Below are 18836 nucleotides of genomic sequence, written 5' to 3'. Positions count from 1 at the left end.
GGGGCAGGGACGCGCAGCGATGGGTTTCAGCAGCTTTATTTGAACGCTGACGGGGGACGGGTGCAGCCCTGGCTCCGGCGCGGTGAATCCTGCGGGTTTCTTGGAGCCTGGGGCAAGAAAAAGAGTGGAGAAAGGCTGGAAGGACAGACAGAGGGACAGAAGGAAGGAAAGGAGGGATGTGGCTGCTTTCCCGCGGCTCCCAGGGATGCTCGTGGGTGTCCCCGGCCATGAACGCTGCCACGTGTACCAGGAGGGTGACCCGGGGACCCCAGGACATCCCCTGGTTGGGTCAGGGTACCCTGAAACGGCCCCGAATCCGGCAGCGAGGCCGCGGGGGAAGCGGCTGGGCCCAGCAGACGCTGCCGTGAAGCTTTAATCTTCGTTAATCGGTCTTTAATAAGCAGGTCGGGGCCTCCCGCTGGGGGGGCTCGTGCTGGCCCCGGCACACCAGGAAGCTTCGCTTTGGTTTTCCTGGCTGGGGAGAGGCTGGTGGGGCCCAATCCTGCTCCCCTCCCCAGCCCGGGCATTATGTGGGGGTCCCCAGGCATCGGGGGGGGGGCCAAAGCGTGGGCTCCTGGGGGTGGGTTTGTTGCCTCTACCCCCAGCCCCATCCCAGCACTGTTCTGCCCGGGGAGGGGCTCTAAATTGCAAGGTCTGGCCCTAAATTGCAGGATTTGGCCCCAGATTGCAGGATTTGGCCCCCAAAGCGCTGCCGGTTGTTCAGGGTGAGCCTGGCTGCTGCAGCTGGGCAGGAGCACGACTGGGGGTGTCTTGGGGCGAGCCCCAATAGGGTGGGGGTCCTGGGGGCACCAGCTCCCCTTGGGGTGACTGCTGGGGGGGGTGGAGCCTTTGGGGAGGGGCAGGGCTTCTTTTGTGGGTGTGGCCTGATGGGAGGGGTGGGACTTTGGGGAGGATGCTCTGCCCCTGCTCCCCCCTTGGGGCAGGGCCCCATTGCTGAGCTGGCTGAGGGGAGGGAGGGATGGACGGTCAGAGGGATGGAAGGACAGACGGACTGGTAGACGGATTGGGGGATGGATGGACAGATGGATGGGTGGATGGACAGACAGATGGACTGGTGGGTGGGTGGATGGATGGACTGGTACATGGAGCAATGGCTGGCTGCCTGGACGGACGGACAGACAGCTGTATGAGTAGATGGATGGTTCAACGTCCAGACAGACAGAGGGATGGATGCCTGTACTGACAGCGGATGGGAGCCTGGGTGAACGGGCAGATGGACGTTGGCTAGCTGGATGAGCAGATGGACGGATGAATGAACAGACAGACACACAGACAGCCTGTGCCCCCCCCCCAATCCCCCACCTGCCCCGGGAGGCCGATGGGGACCCCCATCCGTCCGTCTGTCCGTCCGTCCCTCCCCGCCCCCCGGCGCAGGGAGGATGATTTGAGCGTGCAGCCTAATCCAGCGTGATCCAATCTCCGCGGGCTTACGCCGAAAGCCCCGTAATCACCCAGCGCTGCCCTACATATCCCGGCCAGCCGCCCTGGGGGTGAAGGGGGTGTGCACGGCCCCCCACCCCCCCAGCGGTTCAGCCCAGAGCTGCCCCTGTCCTCCCCCCAAAAGCTGTCACCAGCCCTCCTGCACCTGGGGACACAGGCAGGGGACGTGGCAGCTGCCACCACAAGCTGCTTCAGCGGTGCCTCAGTTTCCCCCCCACCCCCTTCCCAGAAACTAGGGGCTGGGTCAGCGCTGGATCCAGGGTCGGGGGCAGGAGCTGGCCACCTAATCCCCCCCCCCGCCCCGCCCCGCCCACACCGTGGGGCCAGATCAGCCCTTAACGCCTGGAGTCACGCGGGGACACGCGGCCGCACTGCCCCAGTGGTAAATATCCAGCAGGTCCCTGTCCCCCCACCATGGGGACACCTCGGGATGCCAGATCCCCTCCTCGGGGCAGGTGAGGGGGGTCACACCATCACCCTCCTCCTGTACGTGTGCACAGACACCCCCCCCACCCCACCAAATCCACACTGGGCAGAGCAGGACCCTCCCAGCCCCCAGCAGAGCTCTGGGTGGGCGGCGGGGGGGATGCCCAGGGTGCCCGGCTGCACCCATGGGTGCCAGGGGCCCGTGTCCGCGGCGGTTCCCCGGGGCTGTAGTTGGCAAGTCTAGAACCACCGGATCCTGCTACCGCACCAGTGTGAGTTCTACCATTGCCAAAGGCAGCCCCGGGGCCGGGCTCCGCTGGCGCCATCGCAGCAGCCAGGCCCCGACGTGGGGACGGGGTGGGGTGGGGGGGACACATGGCCATGGTGCCAGGCCTGGAAAGCTGCAAAAAAATAGGGGAAAAAAAAAAAAAAAAAAATCATTTCACCCACCCAGTCAGAAAACCCAACGCTCAGCCCCTGTGGACCCCCGTGGAGTTGCTTGGCTCAGCCCTGGGGAGATGCCACCACCGTGGTCCAGGAGGGGACAATGGGGGGGGTGGGGGGTGTCCCATCCCCTTCGTGATGGCCACCACGGGGGCACAGCCTGGCTGAGGTGCCTCCATGGACTGGGACACCACGTTGGGGCAGACACCCCCTCAACGACACCCATGGCTGGGAACTGACAACCATCCTTCCACCACCCCAGCAATTTCGGGGTGGTTTCCACCTTCCCACCCCCAGCAGCATCCCTCTTTCCCAGCACCCTCCAGCTGAAACCGCCTCCCCAACACCGATGCTTGTCCGTCCCCCACCCCGCCGCTGCTCTCTCCACCGTCTCCCATATTGGCACTACACATAATTGCTCAAAAGCTACAGATAAAAGCAAAAATGTGCTAGTGCCAAAACGGGCCAGGTGACGTCGGCGATGGCCCTGCGGGGCTCGCGGGTCTTTCTCTGCTCTGTTTATGGCCCTATGGTAATTCACTGACCGCGGGGTTGCACAGTGAATTCTACCAGTGCCATACACAGAACAGGAGTAGCGAGCTCGCACCTTCCTTTTTTTTTTTTTTCCCCCCTTATTTCCCCCCTAAATCCTCCATAAGTGGGAGCTGAACGCCCCCAGCCCAGTCTCCAGCCTTGAAACAGCGATGGAAAAAAAAAAAAAAAAGGGAATAAATTATCAACAACCAGTAAAAATGCTTTGGAAACCACCGAGCGAAGGGAGATGCTCTTCCCGATGCCGTCTCTCCGGGGAGGGTTGGGAAAAACCAGTGCCCAGCTCAGCTGGGCAAGTGTTGGGGTTTTTCGGGGTTTTTCGGGCTGCGGGACGGGGCCGAGGCGATGTTGGGTCCCGGCCTTGGAAGCCATTTCCCAGCCGCCGCCTTTGGGGTTACGTGAGTGTCTCAGCCCCAGGTCTGCAGGGAAACGTTGCCAACCCCCCCCCCAAAAGGTTGCAACCCCCCTCCCCTGCCTGGCTGTAAACCATCCGGATGGCTTCAACCCCCACCCTAAAATGTTGCAACCCCCCCCAAAAGGTTTCAAATCCCTGGATGGCTGCAAATCCCCCAAAAGGTTGAAAATCCACCCTGGAAGGTTGAAAATTCTCTGGATGGTCGCAGACACCCCCCTTCTCCCCCCCAAAACCCCACGTTGCAACCTCCTGTGTACGGCTGCAAAGCATCCAGACGGCTGCAAACCCCACAAAACGCTGCAAATCCCCCCAAATGTTGCAAACGCCCTGGATGGCTGCAAACCCCTAAATGGCAGCAAATCCCCCCAAAACACTGCAAACCCCCTCAGCAGGCTGAAAACCTCTGGATGGCTGCAAAGCCCCCGCATAGCTGCAAAGCCCCCCCAAATGGCTGCCAGCCCCCCCCACCCCAAAGGTTACAACCATCTGGTTATCTGCAAACCAACCTGGACGCCGGCAAATCCCCCACAAGGTTGCCAACCCTCTTGATGTTGGCCGACCCTAAAAATAGTCTCTGCCACCCTGGATGGCTGCAAACACCCCCCCCCAAAAAAAAAAAAACCCAACACATTGCAAGCCCCCCACCCCTCAAAAGGTTGCGGACCCGCCAGAGGGTTTCAAACCCCCTGGAAGGTTGCAGACCCCCTCCCAAAAGGTTGCAGCCCCACTGGATGGTTGCAAACCGCCTAAAAGCTTGAAAATCCCCCCCCAAGATGGTTGCAAATCCCCCCCCCCCCTCCCCAGGTGGCTGCGACCCCCCCCGGCTGGCTGCGACGCCGTCCCCAGCGGCCATGGCGGTGGTGGCGGAGGAGGAGGAAGGCACAAAGTCTCCTTTGTGTTGGCAAAGCCGAGGCCCCAACAAGCCAAGCAGCCCGCGATGAGCTCGGGGTGCCCCAAATCTGGTGACAGGAGCTGACACCCCCCCCCCCCTCAAGGACGCAGCCACTGTCCCCTCGCGCCCCCCGTCCGGCCTTGAATTTGGGGCTGACGACAAACGGCGGCGCCCGCTCGGCTCGGCCATGCCCGTGACTTGGGGAGCGCTGAGCGTGGAGGGGTTAATGCCCACAGATGTGTGTCCCCCCCCCATCTGCACCCACCTCGCTCAGCAGCGAAGCCCCCCAAAAACCTGGAGGAGCCCCCCCAAAGCCCCACGGTGCTCAGCCAAGCAGCCCAACAGGCCGGGAAGCCCCCGAGGCCGCGGCACCGTCCTCACCTGGGGGACACCACGCCGGCGCCACGGTGGCTTGGGGACACCGGTCCCCGGGGGGGCCGCGTGCCAGACCGAGCCCGCCGCCATCCTTGGCGTGACTTTGACAACGACGGCTGCACCTAATCCCCGCCGTGGGCCGGCCCGCGTGGCCCCGGCACCGCGCCAGCCAGGATCCGGCCCTTCCCCGCTGACCCCCTGCGCCCCAACGCCTCGCGGGTGCTGTAGCCTACTCGGTTTTGGGGGGAAGGTGGCAGGTTTGGGGGTGTCCCCCACCTTGTCCCCGTCCCCCTGCCTCCGCCCAAGGCCACTGCGGCAGTCGGGGGCCCGGCCGGCCCCGGGGGCTGAGCCAGCCCCTCTGCGGAGCCGCCGCACCCCAGCTCATGACGTTGGGAGCTGCCGCATTGCGGATGCTGCCACCCCCCCCCGGGGCCCCCCCGGCCCCGCTCCCGGCAGCCCCCTCCAAGGTCTCCGGCAGGCTTTGCCGCAAGGCCCGAGACCTTCGGCATGGGGACGCGGAGGGTCCTGTGGTCCCCAAGCTCCGTTTTGGGGCTCAGCGGGGCAAAAACCCATCCCCAACCCCAAAAAAGCCACCGGCGTCACCCGGGGATGCTCCAGGCACCGACAGCACCAAGGTAGTGCTCGGCCACCGCCTCTGCCCCGCCAGGGGACGGGGACTGCGGTGGCTCGGGGCCACGGCCACTGCCGATGCCATGGGGTGCAGGGGGTGGGCACCCGCCTGCGCTTGACACCCCGATTCATGCAGGTGCAGGTGCCCCCTCTGTGGGCATCGCCAGTGGGTGCCTGGGGACAGCCCAGGGGAGGACAGGGACAGGGATGGGGACAAGGACAATAAGGGGAAGGAGATGGGGACAGAAACAGGGATGGGGAGGAAGATGGGGACAAAGATGGAGATGGAGATGGAGACAGGGATGGGGATGGGAATGGGAAAGGAGACGGGGATGGGGACAGGAATGGGGACAGAAAAGGGGATGGGCACAGGGATGGAGACGGGAATGGGGATGGCGACAGGGACGGGGCAGGGATAAAAATGGGGATGGGGACGGAAATGGGGACAGAGACGGGGACAGGGATAAAGATGGGGATGGAGACAGGAATGGGGACGGAGACGGGGACAGGGATGGAGACAGGAATGCGGTCAGGGACAGAGGGGACGGGGATGGGGAAGGAACGTGATGGGGACAGGGACAGGACAGGGATGGAGCTGCCGCGCGCAGCCAGGAGCCCCGTTTTGGGGCTAAACCAGGCAGATTTGTGCCGCAGTGCTGGAGTCACCCTCCATGGCCCCATCAGCTGCCCCAGCGCCTGGGGGACCCCCCCTCGCCCCACAGCATCCCCCAGCCCAGGGCGAGACCCCACCCTGCCCCCCCGGCTGAGGTTTCAGCGTCCCTGACCCCCCCGGGGGTCCCTCCACCCGCCGCAGCACCAGGCAGAGGGAGGGGGCCGATGGGGGGGTACTTACCCCGGGGGTTGGGGGGCATGGACCCCCCCCCAAAGCAACACCACCCCCCATGTTGGTGGTGTCCCCCTCAGCCGGGCTTTCGTTACGGGCGCTATTTGGTGACACCGGAGCTGCCATCGGGGCTGCAAAGCAGCAACTCGTCCCACCGGGGAGGTGTGTGGGGGGCACCTCTGAACCCCAAAATAACGCCCCCCAGGCTGAGGGGAGGCGGAGGCTGCGGGCCATGGGGCTGGACCCCTATTTCGTTGTCACCCGCAACGCCCCAGTGAGAGGCGATCGCTGCGACACGCACATTCCCCCCCCCCCGACGGCAGAGGTTTGGGGGGGCCCTGGGAAGGATGGGGGACGCTGGGAGGGGGGGGTGTAGTGGGGGGGCTAAGCCCGAGTAGGGAGGGGACCCCACGTTGAGGAAAAGCGGGGAGAGGGAGGGGGGACACGCCGACCCGGGGCCGGATCCTGCCGGGGTGGGGACCCGGGGGGAAGGGGACGGCCAAGGGGGGGGTCTCTGAGCCCCGGGGGGGCCCCAACCGGACCCGACCCCCCCCCGGGGCCGAGGCGGCCGCACTTACCTCTGCTCCGGGCGCTGCCTCGGCCAAAGCGGGACCCGACGGGGGGGTCACCCCGGGGCTGGGGGGACGACGGCCACGGGACCCCCCGCTTCTCCCCCCACACCCCCGCCCCGGGGGGGGGATCCCCGCCGCCACCCGCCACCCCGGCGCTCGCCCAAGTGCCGGGGAGCGGCGGCAGCGGCGGCCTTAGCCCGGCCGGGGGGACCCCCCCTGCGGCTCCCAATTGGCCCAGGTGCCCCGGAAGGTGGAGCCGGGCCCGGGGAAGGGGGGGGGGCGGGGAGGGAGGGGGGGGGCAGGGCTCACCTTGGGCCACCCCCTCACCCCCCCCTCCCGCCCCGGTACCCCACCCCCGGGGCCGCCCCGCCGGGGCTACCGGCGCGGTAGCTCCCCCCTGCCCGTTACCCCTTCACCCACCCCCGGGGGGCTGATAGTGACCCCCCCACACCCCCCTCAGCTCCTAAAAGGGGCAGAGAGGACACCCCCCCCCCATCCACCCCCCCGTCCCTCAGCGGAGCGGGAGGCGGCGCCCGCCCATCACCGCGGCCTCGGGGCGGGCGGCTCCGTCCCGGCGGCGGGCGGGTGGGTAAAGACCGGGGAAGGCTGAGCCCCAACCGGCGGCTGCTTCTTCTTCGGGGGGGGATTTTTATAGCCGGGCCCGGCCCGCCCCGGGGCCGCCGTCGGGGCCGCTCACCGGCTGTCGGACACCGGACACCGGCGGGCGGCGGCAGCGCGGCCGCGCACCTGAGCCGCCCCGTCGCCGCCGATCCGGTTTCCCGCTCCTAAACACCCCCCCCCCGCCTCCATTCCCCCGGGTGGGGGGGGTGGGGGGGCCACGGAAAACGATCCTGACACCCCCCCCCCTCCCCTCCCCGTTTCCACCGACCGCAACCCGAGAGGCGCCGCTGCGCCCGCAGCTGCCGCCGCCCGCCCCGAGGGGACGGGGATGGAAGAAGAAGGGGGGGGGGTGGAGTGAGGGCGGGGGGGGGCACGACCCTGCTGGAGTGTGTGTGTGGGGGGAAGTTCGTGGATGCGAGGGGGGGGGGCGCTCCCTGGATGTCCCCGAGGTGATGGAGGGGTCCCCCCGCCTTGCTCCAGCCCTGGAACCACGGGGGTGGCCCTTCCCGGTGTAACCCTCCCCCCCCCAAATTACATCCTACCCCCCCTAGAATTAAATTTTCCCCCTAAATTAAAACCTCACCCCCCCAAAAAAAAATCACACACAAACACCCCAACCCCACAGGTGTAAACCGTATGTAAAATTATATAGATATAAAAGGGGCCGGGGAGGGGGGGGGTGTGACACTGCAGGGCACCCCCCCCCCCCAAAAAAAAGTGTGTGTGCAGCACTGGGCTCCAGTGCGGCAAACCAGCCCGACCAGTTTGGGGCCGGGCTGCCCGCTGGGACCGGGATCGGGTTGCCACAGGCTGCCGGGATGGAGGGTGGGAGAAACCGGTCGGTGCCTCCTGGATTTTTTTTTTTTTTGGGGGGGTCGCATCCCCTGGGAAGAGGCATTTTGGGCCCGTGAAGCACGGTGGGGGGGTGTCTGTGCCCTCCCTCCCTCCCCCCCCCCCCGAGGGAGATGGGGAAGCGTGGAGGGAGGGACAAGAGGAGGGTGGCCTGGGGTGAGGGTGCTGGGTCTGGGGGTGACCATCCGGGATGGGGCTGAGCTCGGCCCCACGCTGGGGCTGGGGGTGGGTTTGGGGTGCTGGTGTCTGTGGCACCTCGGCGTGGGACTGGAGGAAGGAGGGTCCCTGGGTGGTCTCCCAGGATGGTTCCCAACCCCCGAGGTGGTTCCCAAGTGGGGACACACTCCAGATGGTGTCCAAGAGCCCAGGGTGGTTCCCCGGGCAGGGAGACACCCCAGATAGTTCAGAAGACCTGGGATGGTCCCCAAGAGCTCAGGATGGTCCCCAGGCAAAGAGGCATCCTGGAGGGGTCCCAGCCCCTGGGATGGGCCCCAAGATCCCAGAATGCTCCTCAAGCAGGGAGGCACCTTGAATGGTCCCCGTGCCCTGAGATGGTCCCCATGCCTTGGGATGGTCCTCAAGAGCCTGGGATGGTCCCTGAGATCCCAGGGTGGTCCCCAAGCAGGGAGGGACCCCAGATGGTTCCCAAGAGCCTGAGATGGTCCCTCAGACTCAGGGATGATCCTGAAACAGGGAGACACCTTGGATGCTCCCCGGGTGCAAGGATGGGCACCAAGACCCCAGGATGGTCCCTGAGACCTTGGGATGGTCCTTAAGGAGGGAGGCACCTTACATGGTCCCCAGGTGCAGGGATGGTCCCCAAGAGCCCCAGATGGTCCCCGAGACCCTGGGATGGTCCCCAGGCAGGGAGACACCTTGCATGGTTCCCATGCCCACAGATGGTCCCTGAGATCCTGGGCTAGTACCCAAGCAGGGAGGGACCTTGGATGGTCCCCAGGTGCAAGGATGTTCCTCAACAGTCCAGGATGGTCCTGGAGACTCCAGGATGGTTCTTGAGACTCCAAGGTGGTCCCCAAGAAGGGAAGTACCCCATATGTTCTCCAGATGCCAGGATGATCCCCAAGATCCCAGGATAGTCGCCAAACAGGGAAGCACCCTGGATGGTCCTCATGCTCACAGATAGTGCCTGAGACCTGAGATGGTTGGCAAGCAGGGAGGCACCTTGGATTGTCCCCAAGACCCTGGAATAGTCCCCAAGCAAGGAGGAACCTGGGATGGTGCCCACACCCAGAGATAGTCCCTGAGACCCCAGGACGATCCCCAGGCCAGAAGGCACCTTGATGGCCTGCATCGTGCCAACCCAAGTGCGGCACGGGGCCCCTCAGCGCTGGGTTCACCCCTCTCCCCAGCACCATCAATATTTCGGCTCCACACAGGTACGGCCAAAATTTCGTCGAGGCCTCAGCCCGCGTAAACCGAGCGGAGCAAATGGCCCTGTTTAAAAATTTACATCGTCTTCTTTTGTTCCTCAACCGAATATTTAATGGAGTTGGACCTGGAAGAGCCTCTGGAAAGGTGGAGGGGGTCGGGCAAAGCCGCCCCGCCGGCGCTGAGACCTGGCAACGCTCGGTGCGGGGGCTCAGCCGGGGCCGGGTTTCTTTCCACGGCTCCTCGCTGGGCTCAGATGGGGATGGAAACGATAATGCAATATTGATGCGGAGGGATGAGGGAGCGCAACCGAAGTACATTAGCTGGGGAGCCCTCCCCAGCACGTTTTATGGCCCCGGAGAGGCTGGTGCTGGCAAAATCCAGCCCCCACCCCGAGATCCTGGTTTAAAAATGGGGCTGAAGCCCAGGGATGGGGGGTGGTCGGCATCACCCATCCCGCCGGGTTGGGCCACCCCGGCTTTGTGGGGGATCTTGATCTGGGGTGGGTGAGGGGTGGAGCTGCCAGGTTTGGCATCACCACGCTCAGCTGGGGAGAGGAAAGCTGGGGGTGAAGGAGAAAATTTTGGGAAAAAGAGCTAAAAATTGGGAAGGAGCAAAGGGCGGGAGGAAGAACCCCCTGACTGCAAATGGGTCAGAATCACCGGTTATGGGGAAAACCAGAGATATTTGTCAGCAAACAATCACCGAGGTGTGAACGTTCCCTGCAGAACCACTCCTGGCCACCCGGGATGTGGTGGGGTGCCGGGGTCCCTCTTGGCCAAGGCCCCTTTGGCAGCACGGCCACGGCTCCGGCCCCACCGTGCTCCCGCCGGACCCGTGTGTTAACCAGGCCCCGACCTGCTGCGTTGGGCGTTTAGGACCTGGATGAAGCAAAGAGCAAGCGAGACCCTTCCCTAAACCCATCTCTGTCCCTCCTGCCCTCCCCGAGGGACGCAGGTGGTTTGGGGGGGCCCAGCCCCGCTGTGGGGGGTCGGTGCCCAGCCGTCTCCCGCTGGAGCATCATGCATTAGTAATGGCCACCGATCCGCCGGCGCTGACGGCATTTCTTCCAGCCGGGAGAAACAATTCGGGCCGTAACCGGAGCTGGCGCGGGGCAGGCGGAGCAGGCTCAGGTGTCCCCCGTGGCCCTCGGGGTCACCACAAGTGGCCCGTCTCTGTGCCCGCTTGGGGCTTGGAGGTGCATGTGCCCCCCCGGGGTTGGGACTGTAGGCTGTAGCTCCGGCATCCCTTGGGGTCGCATCCGAGATGGGTGTGCAGCACCCCTCAGCTGGGGCTGTCCCCAAGGTCCTTTGGGTCCCCAAGGAGGACGGGGAGTGATTTCCGCAGTGGAAGGTCCTGGTACCTGGTGCGGGGACAAAGCCAGGAGGGGAGGGGATGTCCCAGGTCACCCCATAAACAGCCCCGGGATCGGAGCCCTGAGCGCCTGCCAGCGCTGGCTTGTCCCCCTCCTCTGTCACAGGGGCTGTGTGACCATGGGGACGGCACCCAGACCCCCCCCAGGGATGGCACCCAAAGCCCCTTGGGGATGGCACCCAGACCTCCATGGGGGTGGTGCCCAAGGCCCTGTGGTGACAGCAGCCAGAGCCCAGTGGGGATGGCACCCAGAGCCCCCCAGGGATGGCACCCAATCCTTGTGGTGATGGCACCCAGAACCCCTTGGGGATGGCACCCAAGGCCCTGTGATGAAGACACCCAAAGCCCCTGGGGCATGGCACCCAGCACCCCGCAAGGAAGGTATCCAGAGCTCCACGGAGATATCACCCAGAGCCCTGTGGAAACGGCACCGAAGCGCCATGGGAATGGCACCCAAAGTGTCACGAGAATGGCACCCAAAGCATCGTGGGAATGGCACCTAGAACCCCTTGGGGATGGTACCCAAGGCCCTGTGGTGGTAGTAACCAGAGTTCCGTGGGGATGGCACCTAAATCCCCTTGGACACGGCACCCAGAGCCCCGCCAGGAAGGTACTTGGGGCCCTACAGTGATGTCACCCAGACCCCCACGGGGATGTCACTCAGAGCCCTTCAAGATGGCACCCAGAACGTGTGTGTGGGGGGGCCTAGGTTCAGGGCTTTGCCCTTTGGTGCCCTTCGGCATCAGCACAGACGGGGCAGGGTGAGGTCTTGGGAGCACCGAGCAGCACCCACTGCCAGCTATGGGTCCCTGTCCCCCACGTCACCCCTAGCACTGACCCCCCGCAAGCAGCACCCACCTCCCAGGGCCCCGTGGGAGCTCGGGTTGGGCCAAACCGAGCCCAAAATCCCGAGGGAGGATGGTTGGATGGTGTGTGGTGGCACTTGGCACCCAGGGGACAGAGCAGCGATGGGGCCACAGCCAAGGGACAGGGAGGGCACCCAGCGCCGGGGCCAGCTGTAGCTTGTACTGGGCAGAGTGGGAGGCTACTGGTGTGGCACGGGGGCCACCTGCTGGGCAGAGGGGACAGTGCCACCCCGGCTGGCCTTAAGAGCCCCCCTAAAAGTGGGGCACACGGGGGTGGGGGGGTATAGGGCTGTCCCTCCCTTCCCTGCTCCCTCCCCAGGGCAAGGGGCAGGGCGCGGAGGGCTGGTGGTCCCAGGAGGTGGCCCTGGGCCGGTGTGTCCCACCCCCTGCACCCAGCATCACCCCAAGGTGCTCAGGGCTGCCAGGCTGGGTGCTGGCAGCAGGTGGCACTGGCATGACACGGAGCCACCACCCTGTCCCCAAGCTGCGTCCTAAGGGTGACAAACGGCTGGAGCAGAGGAAGGGGGGGGGGGAGGAGGGTGATGGAGAGGAAGGTCTGGCTCGGCTCCAGCACATCTGGGACGACAACTGGAGCAAGTGAAACTGGGATGAGGACAAGGCAGAGGCCAGGCTGTTGTCCCCTTCCCCTGGCCCACCCACAGCCCCAAAACCCCAACTCAGGTGTCCCTGAACTGCTCCCACTCCGCTCACATCCCCTATCATACGTTACCCCAATCCCCACGTAACATCAAGCCCAAATTATGCACAATTATACAGAAAACAGCCACCTCTGCCAGAATTACCAGCCCAGGACACCAAACACGCTCCCACGACGGCATCTCGGGCAGAATCACCTGTAACGACTTGTCCTGCTGCAAGAAGACACCTGGAAAGAAATTCACCCTACGAGGCTGCGCAGGTGGAGGGATGATGGGGATAGATCCTTCATTTTCAGCCCAAGACCCTAAAAATCAGCTTCAGCGCCCCGACCGTGGTCACCAGGCATGGAGGGACATCACCCAGCTGCTCGGAGGAGCCGCCTACCCCAAGCACTACCCTCAGCGCGTTGGGTGTGTGCAACAACCTCTGCTCCCACCTCCAGCAGATCATCTCCAGGCCCCGGAACGGCTTTGATCTGGCGTAGATGGGCCATGGGTGAAGTCGTGGTGGGATGCAGAGTCAAAGCCACAAGGTCCAAGGTCTTTCCTGCAAGACCAAGCTCTCGGCGATCAAGCATTAGCCAAGCTTCAAGGTATATACATATTTTATTTTAAAAAAAGTTTACAGTTCTTTAATTATACACAACTATTGGAGAGGTTATACTCTTAGAGAAGAGGCATTTCGTCAGGGTGGCAGATGTGCCCACTACATCAACAACGCAAGAAAAAGAGGAGAAAAAAGAGAGGAAAAAAAAAAAAAAAGCTGACTCAAACAAAGGGCAAAACACCCCTGATCTCTTCAAGTATCACGATAGGTACCAAACACAGGCAGTAAAATCATGGCCATTTCTCATGCTGCAAACACCCCTGCTAAAGTGCCAGCAGAACTTGGAACAAGAAAAAAGAAGCAAAAAATAAAAGAGAAAATTGTCAAACACCTCCCAGGCTTCCCGATGGCGTGCGAGGAGGGTCCCTGCCGATGGACGACACCCGCCAGGCGGGGAGGGGAAGGGGAGCCCCGTCTCTCTGGCACGTGCTAAGGGATGGGCAGAAACAAAGAGGAGATGGGTTGAGGTTCATCGATGGACACGGCGGAGGCAGGAGGACAAGCCCGGGCCACACCAGGCTGATGGCGAAGCTCTGCTCCAGCCCGTCCTCGCGCCAGCATCCTGCTGCATCCGCCAAACCGACCCGTGGGCCAAGAAAAACACAGCGTGGAGGGTCAGCGGCCGGCCCCGAGGTGCAACCGTGGAGGGATGCGGCCACTCGGCTTTTCGTGCCACGCAAAAACCTCGAGGAGAGATTGAGTGCAGGGATAGAAGCCAAAGGTTGTTTCCAAAACAGAGCCAAGGGGCTGTGGCAAGTTTTGGTACCGGGGAACTCAAGGTGGGATCCATCAGAGGCTGGCTGAGAAATTCCCATCACCCTGACAGAGCACAAGGTCACAACAACACTGTTTTCTGAAGAAGAAGAAAAAAAACCCCTCAAGATGACAAAAAAAAAAAAAAAAAAAAAAAAAAAAAGCGAGCTACCTTGCTTCAATATGGCTCCACCTTTTCTTCCAGACTAAGTAGGTGCAGTTTTATTTACAAACTGTTTGGGGAGGGAAGTTTCTTTTGGGACAAGGAGGGAGATTTGGAAAAAAAAAAAAAAAAAATAATAAAGTGACAAAATGATGGAAGGGAAGCAGCAGAAGGGTGCAAGCGGCCAGGAGCAGGCGTTCCCGACCCGCAGAGCGAACCCCAGCCCCCCTCAGCCCCTAGAAGCACCTCACAGCCAGGACAGATGTTTTCACAAGCAGCATTTTGGCCAGGCCCGGGACTAAGCCTTGGTGCCGGGGCAGTGAGCTGTGCCAGGGCTCGGAGCCCGGGAGGAGCGGGGAACACGCCGTTTCGTGGCTCTAGGCCCATCCGGCCACCAGCCCGCGCAGCCTGGACAAGCTCCAGGAGCCCCGTTGTGTCCTCACACCTGGGGCAGGAGCTGGCCCGGGCAAGCTGTGGCTTTAGCGATGTTTTGGGGTTTTTTTTTTGGGGGGGGGGAAATCCCTGTTTAGCAGAATTAAGCGTTTCGCAAAAGGAGGGAGGAACGTGCGAGCGGTTTAGTGCACAGAATCCGTGTTAGGGGATGGAGCGATGGGGAAGAAAAACCTGCGGAGGAAGGGGGATGAGGTAATTAGAACACTATTTTTATACAATATTGAAAAAATACAAATTTTTATTGTGATTTTTTTTTGGGTTTTTCTTTGTTTTTTTGTTTTTTTTTTGTGTTTTTTTTTATCTTTTAAACTGATATCACCACCCAGCACTTACTCTACTCCTAAGTAGCACCTACAGTAAAGGTTATAGCACAAGCAAACTGCTAGGTCAGCAGGTAAGCAAGTTAAACAGTGCCAGCAAAACGTGGCCCCTCCCTCCCCAAAGTAATGAGAAAAACAGCGTGCTAGATAAGAGTTAAGTACACCATTACATGTTAAATAGTTAATATTACCCTTCCGACAAGCCACAAATGCTAGATAGAGAACTTCAGCACAGTCACTAGCCACAGCCCTAACATTACTGCTTTAAAATAAAAAGGGAAAAAGGAGAGGAAAAACCTTTGCTTCATGCCCGTAATTAACATAAAGGAAATTCTTTGTATATTTTTATTAAGGAAAATCATGCTAAAGCAAAATGGTACTTTGTGATTATTTTTTTTTTTCCCCCAAAAGAAAAAAAAAAAATTGATTGTGCTTATGAATTAGAAATAGGATTGTAACCTTCCAACCCCAATGACTCAAAACTTGGTGGCATTTCTAAAGAAAAAACAAAACAAAACAAAACAACACAATTCTGGGAACATGACAAATGTACCAGTCTGACATTCAAAACTCTGCTCGAGAGTTGCTCAGGGTGGGTTGATTTTTCCATGCACTGTCCTGTAGGTTGCACCACAAATTAAAGCATTTTGTCCAAACCCCTCCAAAACCCCAAAAGAATACAGCAGGTAACATTCAGCTTTAAAAATCCATCTTAGTTTGAATCTCCAATGCACAACTATCCAAATTCAAGTATACCAGCATCTCAGGTAGACATTTACTATATTAGAATTCATAGCATTAAAACAAACAAACAAAAATCTCAGCTTGCTGAAAGACACCAGGAGAAATCAAACTTTTCAATTCAGAAGCATCCTGGAAAAAAAAAAAACAAACAAAATAACAAAAACCAAAAACCAAAACAAAACAGAGCAGATTCACTTGCTTCCTCAATTGGTGCTTTTAGCTTTTTTTTATTCATCTCAAATTTTTCTAGATCATATTCTTTGTTAACTTTTAAGAAATTTTAATCCTGTTGTACACACACAAGCAGATGGCTACCAAGCTGGTGCAGAAGGGGGAGGAAAAAAGGAAAATAAAATCAGTGCCGATGGATTCGTGGACTACAGCCAATGGGCCAATCTTCGTGGATCTGAAGCTCTCAGCAAGGCTAATCCATCTGGTCAGAGGACCCTCTTAGGAGATGGAGAGTGTTTGCGAGGTGTTTAACCATACTTCAAGCAAGAGAAAAAAAAAAAAAAAAAAAAAAAAAAGCAAACTTGAAGCCATTAAAGGGCAGCAGTTTCAAAACTATGACAAAGTAAAGAGTTTGACTTCACATGTGCTCCGGCTAAATCAAAGCACTGTTCAGAGAGCATCATTTGTGGTTTGTGGTGTTTTGTTTTTTTGTTGTGGTTGTTTTTTTTTTTTTTCCTCCCGAAAAGGGAACAGCTCGTAATCCAGACCAAGAAAGTGAACAACATCCAGATGAAGTGCTTTCAAAAGTCCCAAAAGCAAATAGACCAGTGGTTGTCAGTCCCTACAGTTCAGAAGGGCAGGCAGGAGTCCACATATAAAAACGGACTTAAAATCCAAGTCAAAATTTTTAAGCTTCAATGCTCTGAATAGCTCCATGCATTTGTACTGTTTCTTTTTTTTTCTTTTTTTTTTTTTTTTTTTTTTTTAAGTGTGACTCCATGTAAAATACGATCAGCAAGGTTGACCTGAAGGAGCACCTTTTATTCCACTGTCTGATCTACACGGTTAGTATATCATCCCCCAGATTTTATACTTTGAGAAAATGCTGTTCCACGTTAGCATCCAAGGTGGTGTCTTTGGAAACATCGATAAGAAAGCAAACATCTTTTCACTAACTCCCTACCTACCAGGGCAGCTGTTTTAGCTGACAGTTCAGTAGCACACAAGTTGACTTGGCCAAATGGAATCTGAATGCATGCATTCGGGCTGCATATTGCTACCAAAATGGAATGTGGGAATATGCTATGCACCTCGGGTTCGAGAAATGACCAAGAAAATCAAGATCTAAAGGGTGATATATATATATCAATGCTATTATTCATAAAAACCTTGTTTAGTAATAAAAAAAATTGCTTTGTTTAAATATGAATATTATAGTCTGCTTCTCATGGTTAGGAAATTAGAGTCTCTCTGAAAAGCAGGTTGCCTCTTCTACTACAACTCCATATCCTGAGCCTCATCTTCCGAGAAGTCGGACATGGAGCTCTCAGACGAGCTGTCCCCGGTGCCTTCTTCCTGTTCTTTTAGTGCTTCTTCTGTTGCATATTTCTGAATGTATTCTGTACGTGACAGAAAAGAAAAAGACACATAAGCAGCTTATATTCAACAGTCAGAGGATGGGTGAACTATGACTAACAGCTGGTTGGGCCATATGATGTTCGGTAATTCATACAGATCACTATTTCTCAGACCAAAGGCAGCATTCACAGAATCACAGAATCTTGGTTGGAAAAGCCCTTGCAGCTCCTCCAGCCCCACCATGACCCTCCCCCTGACCGTTCCCAACTCCCCCAGATCCCTCAGCGCTGGCTCAGCCCGACTCTTCAACCCCTCCAGGGATCCCGGGGACTCCCCCCTGCCCTGGGCAGCCCATTCCAAGGCCCAACAGCCCCTTCTGCACAGAAATCCTTCCTCAGAGCCAGCCTGACCCTGCCCTGGGCAGCTTGAGGCCATTCCCTCGGGGCCTGGCGCTGGGGCCTTGGCTCCAGAGACTCATCCCCCCTCTCTGCCCCCTCCTGGCAGGGAGTTGCAGAGGGCCAGGAGGTCTCCCCTCAGCCTCCTCTGCTCCAGACTGAACCCCCCCAGTTCCCCCAGCCGCTCCCCAGCAGACCTGTGCTCCAGACCCTGCCCCAGCTCTGTTGCCCTTCTCTGGCCACGCTCGAGTCATTCAATGGCCTTTTTGGGGTGAGGGGCCCAAAACTGAACCCCCTCAGCGAGGGGCGGCCTCCCCAGTGCCCAGCCCAGGGCTCAGATCTCTTCCCTGGCCCTGCTGGCATTGTCCAACAATGTCTGAAAACAGCTGATAGAGACCTTAGAGACTTAGAGGACTCTTGAAAACAAGTAGAATCCCAAGGTTCCTGTGTCAGCGTCACACACACTCATAGCTGGCAACAACTTAAGTCCTCCCCCGTGTGGTGTATCTCACTTAATAGGATGGGAGTCAATTTACTGACAAAATAGGAGCTACCGTGGTGACCTAGAGAACAAGCCTAAAAGCCATCAAGATGCCCCGATAAAGCCTGACTTTCAGAAATGAAGATCTGAGAGTCTAAACCAGTAGGGCAGAAGAACCATCACTGAAGCCTAGCTCAGAGCCAGACTAAACTTCCAGACTAATAAGGAAGGATGGACAGAGAAAGCAGAGAAGACTAATACAGCAGGAATAGCTGCACTTTTTTTAAATAAAAAATGAAAGCTTCCTCCCCCAGCCCTAAAATAAACATGGGTCTGCCCCAGGCTCCATTTTCAAAGCACAACTCACACATCAAACAGGAGCTGCAGGATTAGCTGAGGAGCCGTGGGGAGCTGGGCCACCACGTTGCAGGTCACAGATGGAAAACGTGTCTCACAGCGGGGCCCCAACCACACTGGTTCTAGGCACCCAGATCAACCCCTTGAACTGCAGCCAGGAGCAAGCAGGAAGCTTACAGCAAGCAGGAAAACTGGTTTACTGGGATTCCTGCAGGCAGGTAAAGTAACTGCTGCCGATTGTGGCTTGTGTGGCTTCCACGGTCACCTCTGTGCGGAGGGACAGAGCAAAAAGGCAACATGAAGTGGACTGGAGCAGTCAGACCGAGGCTGACAATCCCTTTCCTTCCTTTACAGCTACGGGAGGCTCCCGTGGTGTCCCCTCCGAGATCTGAGGAGGGGCTGGTGTTCTCAGCAGGCAGGGAAAGCCTCTTCCCTACACGCTTGCAGATGTGCAGAATGGAGCAGGGGTGAAAGCTTGGCACAAAACTGAACTAGAGGAGTGCTCAGCCTCAACTTCAAGTCTTCCTTCTTATTTATCTCCTCTTTTCCACCTCAGACCGAGAAAGTGGTTTCATAGTACGAAGGAGTGATGTAACCTCAGTATCCTGACAGCACACCCTCCACACCGCAGGTCACCCTCTTCCAGGAGGACAGGGGTGTT

At 59.1% G+C, this 18836-nt stretch overlaps 1 protein-coding gene and 1 long non-coding RNA gene across 3 annotated transcripts in view; both read right to left on the bottom strand.

Annotated features, from left to right (window-relative positions):
* Nucleotides 1-20: 20 nt before the first annotated feature.
* LOC141959473 (uncharacterized) lies at nucleotides 21-6809 on the bottom strand. Its single transcript, XR_012633446.1, has 2 exons — nucleotides 6618-6809; nucleotides 21-107 (listed from the first exon to the last, which is right to left on the bottom strand). It is a non-coding gene; the product is annotated as an uncharacterized LOC141959473 (long non-coding RNA).
* An 8262-nt stretch (nucleotides 6810-15071) lies between these two features.
* Nucleotides 15072-18836, bottom strand: part of UBE2H (ubiquitin conjugating enzyme E2 H) — a 56212-nt gene continuing 52447 nt past the window's right edge. For both annotated transcript variants that reach the window (XM_074903575.1, XM_074903576.1), the window contains one exon: nucleotides 15072-16983. In XM_074903575.1, the coding sequence (XP_074759676.1) occupies nucleotides 16859-16983 (125 nt within the window). In that variant the 3' untranslated portion in view covers nucleotides 15072-16858. The remainder of the gene's footprint in view (nucleotides 16984-18836) is intronic.

Source organism: Athene noctua, chromosome 3, assembly GCF_965140245.1.
Source record: "Athene noctua chromosome 3, bAthNoc1.hap1.1, whole genome shotgun sequence".
NCBI classification, from domain to species: domain Eukaryota; kingdom Metazoa; phylum Chordata; class Aves; order Strigiformes; family Strigidae; genus Athene; species Athene noctua.
The sequence above is the reverse complement of the archived record's forward strand: the minus strand, read 5'-3'. Positions and strand labels throughout refer to the sequence as shown.